The 12,513-nt window shown below is 45.3% G+C and overlaps 2 protein-coding genes across 6 annotated transcripts in view; one reads left to right on the top strand and one right to left on the bottom strand.

The window, feature by feature from the left end:
- Window positions 1–610, top strand: part of PCCA (propionyl-CoA carboxylase subunit alpha) — a 450,416-nt gene extending 449,806 nt beyond the window's left edge. For both annotated transcript variants that reach the window (XM_066234359.1, XM_066234358.1), the window contains one exon: window positions 264–610. In XM_066234359.1, the coding sequence (XP_066090456.1) occupies window positions 264–332 (69 nt within the window). In that variant the 3' untranslated portion in view covers window positions 333–610. The remainder of the gene's footprint in view (window positions 1–263) is intronic.
- A 983-nt stretch (window positions 611–1,593) lies between these two features.
- The window catches only part of GGACT (gamma-glutamylamine cyclotransferase), a 44,672-nt gene continuing 33,752 nt past the window's right edge, over window positions 1,594–12,513 (bottom strand). For all 4 annotated transcript variants that reach the window (XM_066234364.1, XM_066234361.1, XM_066234363.1 and 1 more), the window contains one exon: window positions 1,594–2,766. In XM_066234364.1, coding sequence (XP_066090461.1) covers window positions 2,283–2,753 — 471 coding nt within the window. In that variant the 5' untranslated portion in view covers window positions 2,754–2,766 and the 3' untranslated portion in view covers window positions 1,594–2,282. The remainder of the gene's footprint in view (window positions 2,767–12,513) is intronic.

Genomic DNA, 12,513 nt, shown 5'->3' with positions numbered 1-12,513 from the left:
AGGGCCAGCAGAAATTGCCTTGCGCCAGTGACTTTTAGGACAAGGATGGGAGAGCCAGGAGAGGGCGAGGTGGTGAGTCACACACAGCCCTGCACGAGGACGTCCCCTGCGGGAGGTCCCCTCTGACTGTGCGAGCCAAGTGCTCTACCTGTGCTGCACAGCCTGCCTGGCTCTGGCACTTCCAGAAACTGATGACGAGATTGCTCCCTCCTGGTCTAGTTAATAATTCTTACTCCCTTTTTTTCCTTTTTTTTAAATTCAAGGTGAAATCGGTGCATTGTAAAGCTGGGGACACAGTTGGAGAAGGAGATCTGCTTGTGGAACTGCAATGAAGTATTTATAGCCTTTCAGTCATCACCCAGTTTAATTAGCCATTCGTATTATTATTCTTCCACACTCAGTTTATTCAAGCATTTTGCAGGAACACCCCTGTGCAGCAGATTTTCCATGGTCATATTTATTCCACATATAGTCAAAACCAAGATTCTGCCAAAAAAAATCACCAATGGAAAATTTTATTGATATAAATACTTGTACATATGATTTGTACTTCTGCTGTGAGATTTCCTAGTGTCAAAGTTAAATCAATAAAACTGAGCATTTGTCTAAATATTAGTTTGCCCTTTTTTTGAATGAAGACAATGTACATAAGAGGCTATGGCTGTGCCAATAGACTTTAATAGCATTTCATTTGCTCCTTTAAAAGATTTATATAAATCCCAGCTCTTTGCCTTTGGTTTCATTAAATTAGCATTTGCCACCTTATAATCTGATTACCTCCTTCCTCCTGGTTGAGGCCTAACTCCCATTTGTGATTATTCATCACTTCTCAAGCCCATACAGCACAGATGGTGACTCTGGAAATCTCTCCTGTGTGGCTCCAGTGGGTAAGTACTGGGTCACCTGTGGGAGAGATGACTCACATGGTCCCCACAACCAGTCCCTTGGGACTCCCTCATCCCAGTTGTGGTGGGCGGGGCTGCCACAGCTCATCAGCTGACCTTTTTATAAAAGTCTTTGTGAAGAAAGCTTCCAACTAAGAACAAGGGCTACAAGTAATGATCATGTTTTTTCTGCCAGAAGCAGTTAGTAATCATAGTCTACCATTAATCTGAAGAGTGAGTGAGCTCTCCCAGCAGAGAATAAGGTTACTAAGGATCAGCAGCTGCATTTTCATTTGGTTCTGAAATTCTTGGAATACATTTCATACTTTGCTGGTAAGGAAGCAGAGGCAGTTACTCACTGATCTGAATTTACGCTGACAGATCATCAGATGGAGGTGTATGGTACTTCGTGCCTTGCTAAAATTATTTTAAGTGCTGTTTGTATTTGGAACCCAAACTTTCTTCGTGCCTTGCTAAAATTATTTTAAGTGCTGTTTGTATTTGGAACCCAAACTTTCTGTCAGGCCTGAAGAACAAATTAGTAATGTGTTGGTTCTTCTCCAAAAGGCCCACCTCCAAATGCCATCCCTCTGGGAAGCAGGGACAGTGCCTTGCCCCTGGGCTCAGGGCCTGGGTGAGTTTCCCTCTGAAATTGGCATTTAACTGTGTCTGCCAGACAGTGGGTGCTCTTTATTTTTGCTAGATTAGAATGAAAAGAACCTTCCACCAAAGAAGTAGGCCCAGAAAAGGCCCCCAAATAGCACCCACACTTGTATATTTGATTTCCTAAAACACCTAGTTTTATTTTAGATGATCATTGTGAAGAACTCTAAAACTACTCTAAAACATAGCATGTTTTTTCCTGAGTTTCTTTGATCTCATTGAGACATACAAGATCAGCTTAAATATTTTCCCCTTGGTGCTACAGGTCAGAATCAATAGAGTGGGGCTGCTATAAAATCTAGCTGCAACACAGTCTTTACATTCATTTTAATTGTTATCTTCAGATTAAAGCAAGCAAAAAAAGAAGAAAGGAAGAAAGAAAAAAAAAGAAAGAGAAAGAAAAGAAGAAAAGAACGATAACCTATGAGTTTTTGAAATGTCATTTAGGAGAATTAAAATCCTAAATTTTTCTTCAAGCCCATAATGCTCTTTAAGCAGCAAACAATAAAGCAGTATCAGATAGATAGATTTCAGGGTTCAGTCTTGTTATCAGGATGTAAGATTTTCTGGGAAACTGGCTGCCACTAAAAAAAGAGGTTGTTTTGTTTTCCACAGAGTTTTATAGATATTTGCTTCAAAGAGCATTATTACGCTTTTGCATTCAGTGATGACCAAGCTGAGGTCATCTTATAATGATCAGGGCTCTGTCGTCTGGCTGGTGAGCATTCCCCACCTTTATCTGTTTTCCCGTGGATTATAGCGAAGCCCGTGTGTCCCCTCAGAGTCGTAACTGTTGTGGTACAAGAGGTGGACCCACTCCGGTGGGTAGGTGGATGTGCTGTACACGAAGCACTGCAGGGTCCTCCTGGCAGTGGGAGCGCCCTCGGAGGCGCTGGGCACGCCTTCCCACTCGAGGACGGCAATCTGCAGCTGGGTGCGCTGGTAGGTGTCTGGGCAGTCTTCAAACTCATCGAGGAAGCGCAGCATCTGCTCGTCCACAGCATAGATCTCCCCAGCTACACAGTGGCCATGTCCTGGGAGGTTCAGGAGCCACGGAATGTTGTGTTCTCCAGCAATCACCAGGGGGTAAGGCTCCATCGTGAGGCCCCGGCCCTGGAAGGAGGCGCGGCCATTGGCACTGTCCATCATGACCTTATGGTTGGGCTGGCCTCGCTTTAAGGTCCCGTACACGAACACATGGGCCATATGGGCCAGAGACCTGCAAAGGAGAAGGGAAACAGACTAGTAGATACACGTGTCAGAGAAACGGGCAAAGGGGTGGTCTCAGCTGGGGCTGGAACCTTGTCTGGGAAGGGTAACATAGTCAACAGCCCAGGTGTGCGCTGGAGCAGCTGCTCCCAAACCCAGCACCAGCCAGAGCCCACTGTTCTAGACCATCAGGTGCTGGGGTCTGAGGTCCCAGGAAACCTGCCTCCTCGTTTAGTCACTTGCGAAACCAGGTGTTCTCTTTGAGAACATACTTGCCAGATGGAGACAGCTTGTCCTGAGAACTGCTGTTTTTCAGAGCAGTTCTTTTTAAATGGACTTTAAAAATTACACAAATATCTTATTATAGCCGGACCAGGCGGTGGCGCAGTGGATAGAGCGTCGGACTGGGATGCAGAGGACCCAGGTTCGAGACCCCAAGGTCGCCAGCTTGAGCACGAGCTCATCTGGTTTGAGCAAAAGCCCAACAGCTTGGACCCAAGGTCGCTGGCTCCAGCAAGGGGTTACTCGGTCTGCTGAAGGCCCGCAATCAAGGCACATATGAGAAAAGCAATCAATAAACAACTAAGGTGTTGCAATGCGCAATGAAAAACTAATGATTGTTGCTTCTCATCTCTCTCCATTCCTGTCTGTCTGTCCCTGTCTATCCCTCTCTCTGACTCTCTGTCTCTGTAAAAAATAAATAAATAAATAAAAATTAAAAAAAATCAAATATTTATTACAGAAAAAATAGGATGATAAGCAAATACAGGGGTGTGTGTGTGTGTGTGTGTGTGTGTGTGTGTGTGTTTATAAAATAGTCATCTGTAATGGCTACAAGAGAAGTTCAAGTTTCACTACTAAGTTTACATTCCAGTCCTGACATTATGACCCAGCAAACCCTTAATAACTGCACCCTTCAGTGTTCCTTTTCAAGGTCCTAGAGTAATGATGCTTCTCTGTGACTCACTGTGACTCACCACAGTGACCTTGGCTCCCATGCGAAGGTAAAGATTTACTGCTTGTCTGGGTCAGATCCACAGACTGTTATGTAATCACAAAAGTGATCTGTGTAAAAATGGCTTGCACAGGAATGGAAATCAGAGTAGAACAGGGTGGACCCTCGAGAGCCTGGCATCTCACGGACCTGCTTGCCCAATGCTGTGTGCACTGATGGCAGGCTTCTGTAAGACAGGCTTTGGGAACGAGACACCTTGTGCAGGAAAGAAAAGTTGTGTCCATCTGCCAGCGGCATCCTATAACCAGCCAGAAACACTTGGAGGGGGTACCCCTGGACACGAATCACATGGTCATGTGGCCCTTGGACAAGTCATGCTTAATTCATACGTCTTCCACTTCTCAGCCAACAAGGGCTGGTCTAGGGGTCGCATCCCAGCCTTGCCCCACCTCTTCAGGGCATCTAGGGAGGATGGGCAGTTCCATGGGACTTTTGCCCACCTCCCTCACCTCCTCTGCTGCCTTGGTCTGAGTCACCAGCCTGTGGAATGTCAAGAGTTCCAGAGGCAAATCGTACTTGGAAAGGCTTGGCCCTGGGAAGAAGGCTGGCAGGCACGTGTCCTCCAGGAATGTGACAATATTGGGATGCCCTGAGCAGGGCAGGGCATGATGGGAGCTCTGACAAGGGTGGAGGACAGATTAGAGTTGTGGGGGTTGAGGAGCTGGTGTGCCTCGAGTAAGAGAAGTCAAGGTGTGAAATGAGAAGAGTCCGGAATTGGAGGTGCAGGGAGGAGGAGGGCCGGTGCTCTGGAGCTTAGGAGCTGCAGATGGCAGGACTGCTGCTGGGGGAACCGTGGGGAGACGAAGAGACCTGAGAAAGGACCCACAGGGCAGAGGAGAGTGCCCTGGGCCTGCCCACGGAGCAACATGGACAGTGGGGACTGCTCACGGAGAGGCGGCCTGATAAGTGACCCAGTTAGACAAGCACCAAGAGGACGGTGGATTTGATCGGACTGCAGCAGCCCTGTACCAGAGGTCTGGAAAGAGCCATGCTGATTTCCGTCTCCCACACTTGCATCCTGTCTCATAGCTCAATCTGTCAAGTCCTCCATGACGCACCAAGATCGGTAGTTTCCAATCCCCTTCACCACTGCCACCCTCATCCCAGGACGGTCCCCCAAGTCCCTGAAGGGCCCACTTCTCTGAGCCTATTCCTGAGCGTAGTCCTGGTCAGTCTTGGCCGCAAACTCCATGACTTTCCCTGTTGCTGCAGCTGGGTTGTCACCTCTCATTTCCTCCCAGCCATCCCTGACAAGACGCCTGCTTCCCCTGGGGCCTTGACAGCCACTACTTCCTCGCCTGCTTGGCTCCTGCCCCTTTAGACACCGCCTGAATGGCTGAGCGGAAGCAGCACCCACCTAGTCCTTCAGTCCGGCACGTCACCCTGACCGTCTCTCGTTACAGAGCATGCTCCAAACCACTTCTTGTCTTGATCGTGACCAGAACAGGAAGAGCTGGAAGACAACTTGCAAACTACCTTGTGCCACAGAGCTGAGTCTCAGGCTGGTGACGATGACTAAGGCTGCACACGGGCCAAAACCAGTCAACATGAGAGACCCGCCCTCCTTCTCATTAGTGCCCTAGCTTCCCCCCTCTTTCGTTAAGTTTTTAAAAGTGATGTGTCCAAGTGTAAAAGTCAAATAACTACAAGAAAAATGAAATTCTCTACCTTTCTCCACTCTCTTGTGGCAACACTTTTAAGCTGTTTCCAACTGCTACATTTGGCATTTATCTCCATATTGCTGGCCATTCATACTGCTACTTCTCGAGGTTTTAGATCATGTCTTGCCTTTGTACCCCAAAAGCGTGTAGGCACAACACTATAAAAGGCTTTAAAAGCCAGCTTGCCTGGGTTGAAATCCTGGCTCCACCAGTTACCTGTGACTTTAGGCAAACCACTCACCTCTGAGCTTCAGCTTCCCCAGCTGTGAAGGAACACAGCCACCTGCGTGCTTCGGAGGACTGCTGTGATCGCTGCTTGAGTTAATCCAGTCAGCCCTGCCTGTTCAGTGAGCTGTGTTCCGTGCTTGTGGGCACTATCATTGCTATAAAAGCTGTCTATGCCTGTAGCCCCAATACCCACGCCATCTCTACCCCACATTCCTTCAACAGGCTCACATCACAGTTTTGGTCAAATCCACATTCAGCATTAGAACTATGTAAAAACACTGTTCTCTGATAAAGCACATAGTGTACTATGATTAATTTCCTTTCTTGGACAACTTTTTGTTTTTCTTGGAAAACCGGCTCTACCTTCTCCCCCTTCCCCGCTCTTCACTCAAGTTTCTCGGACAGTAATTCGGCCTTACATTGTCTGAAATCACTGTTCAGCCCTGACCACCCATCGGTTCGCCTTTTCCCTGGAGCCCTGGCTCCTGGAAGCTGTCCTGGTCCAGCCTGGGTACTGCTACCATCCAGGATGTCCCTCCCTGCCATCTAGGTGTCCCTGAGCCCCGTCCCTCAGTTCCATGGCCCCTTCTTGGTTGACTCTCTTGTCTCACTAGTGCTTATTATTTCACACCCTCAATTAACCGCATGGTTGGGTACAGAATTCTAGAAATAATTACAGTAACTTCAGAAGTTTAAAGGTATTTCTTCTTTGTCTTCTTATTCCTCAAGGTCTTGCTGAGAAGCCCAGTGATATTGGGACCCACAGTCCTTTGTAAAGTGCCCAAGCTTCCCTTGAAGGCTCTTAAGGTCTTCCTTTCCCCCTTGGATTCTGAGATTCTATAATGATGTGTCTCCTAGTCTTTTTACTCCTTGTGCCGGGAGCTTCCGTCTGAAAATGCATTCTAATGGGCCACAGGGATCTTCCTCCCCGGCCCCTCCTTGTTCTTTTTCAGGATCGCTCATACACAGATGCCGCATGTCCTGGATTGATCTTCCCAGTGCTCTTTATAGTCTGTTTTATCTTCCAATTCTCAATTTTTAAATATACTGCTCACAAAAATTAGGGGATATTTCAAAATGAATATGAAGCGATAAAATATCCCCTAAGTTTTGTGAGCAGTATATATTTTGTCGTCATGTTTATTTCCAAGACCTTCTTGTTCTCTCTTTTTGTTAGCATCCTGTTGATTCACGGCATAATACCATCTCTCATCATCTTTGGGAAGATGGTATCATGAGTTTGGATGGGTTTTTTTGTTTTTCTCCTATAAGTTTTCATCTTTTCCTGTATTGCCTCTATTTCTCCTAAATTCCTCTTTCCTTTGTTTTGGTATGTGCTTCTCTAAAAGGTTTTCTTCAAAGGTCTCAGTAATCTACCCGACCTTTCATACTGAAAAGGGAGACACCACAGAGGAAACAGGCTGTGTCGGGGGTGAGAGCCCGATGGCTGGCAGGCCTCGTGGGGGCTCTGGGGACAGGTTGTGAGGGGCCCCCAGGTAACAGAATCTGTAGGCATGCAGACTTTCCCTTGATCCCTGTTTCCGGGTACCCTTCACAGCCACCCGCAGCCTCACGCTCGGTCTCTGGACAGTCAGCCCCACCTGTCCTGCCGGGCGGAGGGGAGCTGGGTCTCTCTCCCTGCACCGACTTGTAGCCTCTTCCTCTCCTGCCCCTACCGTCTTTTGGCACCTGTGGCTCTCGAGTCCACAGCTTCTCTGCTAGTCTGAACGCCAGCTGGCTAGCTTCTCCCTGGCTTCGGACCATTTAGGGATATAGGTTCCCGGTTTCTCCAGCCTGCTAAGTCAGTAACCACTCATTTCTGTTCTTTATCTTCTAAAATGTTATTGCCCTCTCTCGACTTTTGCCTCTTTCTGGGTCACTGGAGTAGCATTTAGGTTATTAGCATAAAGGAGCCAGTTCCTGCTGAGTACTCAGGGAGCCTTCCCGGGGACCACAGAGACCTTCCATAGGACCCTCTCTTCCCAGAGGCTTGTTGTGAAACAGAGAAAGTGGGAGTTCGGAAGCTGCTTGCTTAGAGGGATGGTGAGAAGAGCTTATGAGGATACAGTTGACTTGAGTGTGTTTTAGGTTGCCAAGACAAAGCCGGTAAGGTAGTGGCTGTGGGCACCAGAGATAGCTGGAGATGGCTGGTGGGCCAGGCAGAAGGTGGGGGACAGAGAGAGGGCAGAGACAGGAGGAAGAGTATGCTTGCAGACGGGGACTTGCTTCTTACCAGACGAGCAGAAGGGAGAAAACAGGCAGCAGTTCCAGGAGAGGAAAGCTCAGTGGTGAGCACAGGGTTCACCAGGAATGAGACACCCCTTGCCTTCCCTGAAGGTCAAAGACAGACAGACTCTTGAACAGGTGGCTTCAAACGAACGTGGAGCAGGGCCAGAGAGGGAGAGTTTGCTAAGCACTGTGCGGGGGACATACCACAGAAGGGACAGCAGCAGGGACGCTCAGGCTGGGCTGCCGGGCCCTTCCCTAAAATAGGGGAGATGTCTGTTCAGGATGGGGAGGGTTGCCACCAGGGGTGAGGACTTGCAAAACGGGAAAAGGTAGAGAACCGTCCTTTTGGGAAAAGCCTGGTCTTTGGCATGAGAGAACCAGTAGAGCAGTTTCTCAGCAAAGGATGCTTGTTTCCACTACACACAGGAAGATTCAGCTACATAGCAAGAAAAGACATATTTCATCCGAGAGTGCTAGTGGGCTTAGGGAGAGCTCAGGTGGAAGGACAAGTTGTGATCAGAGAGACTTGTGGGAGATGGTGTTTCTGAGGAAGGCTGACGACAGGTTCAAGGGCAGTGGTGCTGAACAGCAGGTCCTCTGGGGGCCCTGTGCTCAGTCTACTGAGCTTCCCCTGAGCGCCCGAGGCCTCGGGGCTTGTGTCATCTTAGCTAACTGAACCCTCAACAATCTAAGATAGGCGGTCTTATCCCCATTTAACAGCTAAGGAAACGGGTGGCTTAGATGAGGGCTCCAGGCACAGAGCTCAGTGAGGCAGCACTGGGCACCTAGACATGCTGGATTCCAAAATCCTCCATGGTCAGCCATTCAGACTGACCCCAGGCCAACTGGAGGTAGCTCTGTGAAGGACAGCCTGGCGCTCGGGGTCTGCAGTGGCAGCGACAGTTTGTAAAGGACCCCACCTCCCTATACTCTTTTGCCCCCCACTTGTTTTGAATGTATTTTATTTGGAAGGAAGCCAATTCCTTCTCTATATTTGTTTCTTTTTAATTTTGGATATTAAAAACTGACAAAATATACAAAACAAGAAGTGTACCATCCTAACCATTTAAATATTTTTTCAATTACAGTTTCACAGTATTAGTTTCAGGTGTAGAACATAGTGATTAGACATTTATATACCTTACAAAGTGATCTTCCCAGTGAGTCTGCTACCCATCTGACACCATTCATATTTATTACAATGTTAACTATATTCCCTGTGCTGTACTTTACGCCCCCATGAGTTTAAACTTTTATTTATTTATTCATTTTAGAGAGAGGGGGGAGAGAGAAAAGGGGGGGTAGGACTGGGAAGCATCAACTTGTAGTTGCTTCCCGTATGTGCCTTGACTGGGCAAGCCTGGGGTTTTGAGCCAGCAACCTCAGCATTCCAGGTCGACACTTCATCCACCGTGCCACCACAGGTCATGCATTGTGACTGTTTTTATAACTGGAAATTTATATGTTTTAATTCCTTAGCCCTTTTCTCCCATTCCTCCCAACCCCTCAGCAGTCTGGCAACCATCAGTTTGTTCCGTGTGTCTGTAATGTTTCTGTTCGGTTTGTTCATTTGGTTCTCTATATTCTCTATATGAATGAAACCATGGTATTCAGCTTTCTCTGCCTGACTTACTTCATTTAGCATACCTTTAGGTTTATCCATGTTGTCACAAATGGCAAGATTTCATTCTTTTGATGGCTGAGTAATATTCCTTTGTATATATACACCATTCTATGGAGGGACACTGGGGTTGCTTCCATATCTTAGCTATTGTAAATAATACTGCAATGAACATGGGGGTAAATATATATATTTATATTATTTATATTTATATTTATATTTATATTTGTATTTTGGGTTTCTTTGGCTGAAACCCCAGAATTGAAATTGCTGGGTTGTGTGGTGGTTCTATTTTTAGTATTTGAGGAATCTATAGCGTTTCCACAGTGGTTACACCAATTGACAATTCCACCAACAGTGCTCAAGGTTTCCCTTTCTCCACATCATTGCCAACATTTGTTTGTTGATTTATTGATGACAGCCATTCTGATAGATTTGAGGTCATGTCTTATTGTGGTTTCAATGTGCATTTCTCGGACGCTTAGTGATGTAGCACATCTTTTCCTGTGTCTATTACCTGTGTGTATGACCTCCTTGGAGAAGTGTCTGGTCAGGTCCTCTTCTCATTTTTTAAACCAGACTGTGTTTTTGATGTTAAGTTGTATGAATTACATCTTTTGGATCATAATCCCTTATTGGATATATCATTGGCAAATGTCTGTTTTCTTTTTGTTGATGATTTCCTTTGCTGCGTAAAAATTCTTTAGTTTGATGTAGTCCCATTTGTTTGTTCTTTCGTTTCCCTTGCCCAAGGAGATAGATAAAAAAAAAATATCGCTGAAAGATATTTCAGAGATTTTACTGCCTATGTTTTCTACTAGGAGGTGTGTGGTTTTGAGTCTTATATTTAAGTCTTTAATCCATTTTGAGTTTACTCTTGTATATGGTGTTTCATATTTTTTCCCATGTATCTGTCCAGTTTTCCCAACACCATTTATTGAATAGACTGTCCTTATCCCATTGCATGTTCTTGCTTCCTTTTCATGGACTAAGTAATCATAGAGGCATTGGTTTATTTCTGGGCTTTCTATTCTATTCCATGATGTATCTGTTTTTATGTTAGTACCATGCTGTTTTGATTATTATAGCTTTGTAGTATAGTTTGCTATCAGGTACCATCATTCTTCCAACTTTGTTCTTCTTTCTCAAGATTGCTTTGGCTGTTCAGGGTCTTTTTTGGTTTCATTTAAATTTTAGGATTATTTATTCTAGTTCTGTGAAAAATACTATTGGTATTTTTATAGGAACTGCATTGCACATGCTTCATGTATACCAAGGTATGTTTATAGCAGCGCATTTTAAATTGATGGTTGCTTAAGTTCAAACACAGTCTAAAATCAATACAATTTTTATTCATCCCCTGAACATTTGTTTTTGTCATTATTTTTTACTTTCTCTGTGTGTTTGTTTATCCCTTTATTGTTTTAAGTACACGTGATTTTCCTTCTTTTGCCTTTTAATCTTTGTACTAGCTTTATAGTTGGTTGACTTCCTGCTTGCCTTTGTTAGTGAGAATTTTTTTCTTTCCTGTATTTTCTTATATATCTGATCTTTTCTAAAAAGAAGTGCCTTTAATATCTGATGTAATACTGGTTTAGTGGGCATGAGCTCCTTTAGCTTTTTTTTTGGTCTGGAAACCTCTTATATCTCCTTTGGTTCTAAATGATAGCCTTGCTGGATACAGTAATCTTGGTTGTAGGTCTTTGCTTTTTATCACTTTACATGTTTCATGCCACTCCCTTCTGGCCCACAAAATTTCTGTTGAAAAATCAGATGATTTGTCATAAGAACTTCCTTGTACATACAGCTTTCTCTTACTATTTTTAAGATTCTATTCTCTGAATTTAACCTTTGGTATTTTAATGATGTGATCTGGTGTGGGACTCTTTGGGTTCTTGTTTGGACTGTCTATACTTCCTGAACTTGTGTGTCTTTTTCCTTCACCAGGTTAAAGAAGTTTTCAGCCATTATTTCTTCAAATAGGTTTTTAATCCCTTGTTCTCACTCTCTCCTCCTCCTCCTTCTGTTACCCCTGTGATGTGAATGTTGCTACACTTGATGTTGTCGCAGAGGTCAGTTAAACTATCTTCATTTTTTAAATGTCTTTTTTGGTTTTGCTGTTCTGTTTGGATGTTTTCTACTATCTTGTCTTCCAGATCACTGATGTATTCCTTGCTTTATTTAATCTGCTGTTGATTCCCACTAATGCATTCTTCATTTCTATTATTGTATTCATTTCTGTTTGTGTGTGTGTGTGGGGGGGGTTTCTCTCTCTGTACAAATTCTTACGGAGCTCATCTATTCTTCCTCTAAGTTCTTTAAATATCTTTATAACCAATGTTTTGAACTCTGTATCTGTCAGATTGCTTGTCTCCATTTTGTTCAGTTCTTTTTCTGGAGTTTTGTCCTATTCTTTCATTTGAGAGGTGTTTCTTTGTCTCATTTTGGCTGACTCCTTGTTTGTTTCTACATATCAGGAAGAGCTACTACTTCTGCCAGTCTTTGCAGGGTAACCTTGTATAGTAGGTGTCCTGTGAAGCCCAATGGTGCAGTCTCCCTGTTCACCTGAGCCACCAGTGTCCCTTGTGTGGACTGTGTGTGTCCTCCTATTGTAGTTGAGCCCTGACTGTTGGCACATCAGTGGGTGGGATTGACATTCAGTCTGATTGTCTATGAGGGTTGGCCATGACTACAGAGGTCAGGCTGTTGTGCAGAAACATCCTCATGGATAGGAAGTGACTTTTGTGGAGCTCTTGTGCCAGCTGAGTCTGCCCACTGTGTGTGTCATTTGTGGAGCTGGTTCAGAGGTGCTTTGGTGTGGTCTGGAACTGGCCACCAGGGGTGTTGGTTTTGGAGACCCTTGGGAGGTTTTGAAGACTGTTGCAAGTCAAGGTCAGCCTCCATTTGTACCCTGCGTGGGGCTGTCTGGTGAGAGCTACAAAGTGACCTGCACTGGCTACTTGTGCTGGGCTTAGAGCAACTTGGTAAACAGTATGCTTCCAA

Source organism: Saccopteryx bilineata, chromosome 6, assembly GCF_036850765.1.
Source record: "Saccopteryx bilineata isolate mSacBil1 chromosome 6, mSacBil1_pri_phased_curated, whole genome shotgun sequence".
In the NCBI taxonomy this organism is placed as follows: Eukaryota; Metazoa; Chordata; class Mammalia; order Chiroptera; family Emballonuridae; genus Saccopteryx; species Saccopteryx bilineata.
The sequence above is the reverse complement of the archived record's forward strand: the minus strand, read 5'-3'. Positions and strand labels throughout refer to the sequence as shown.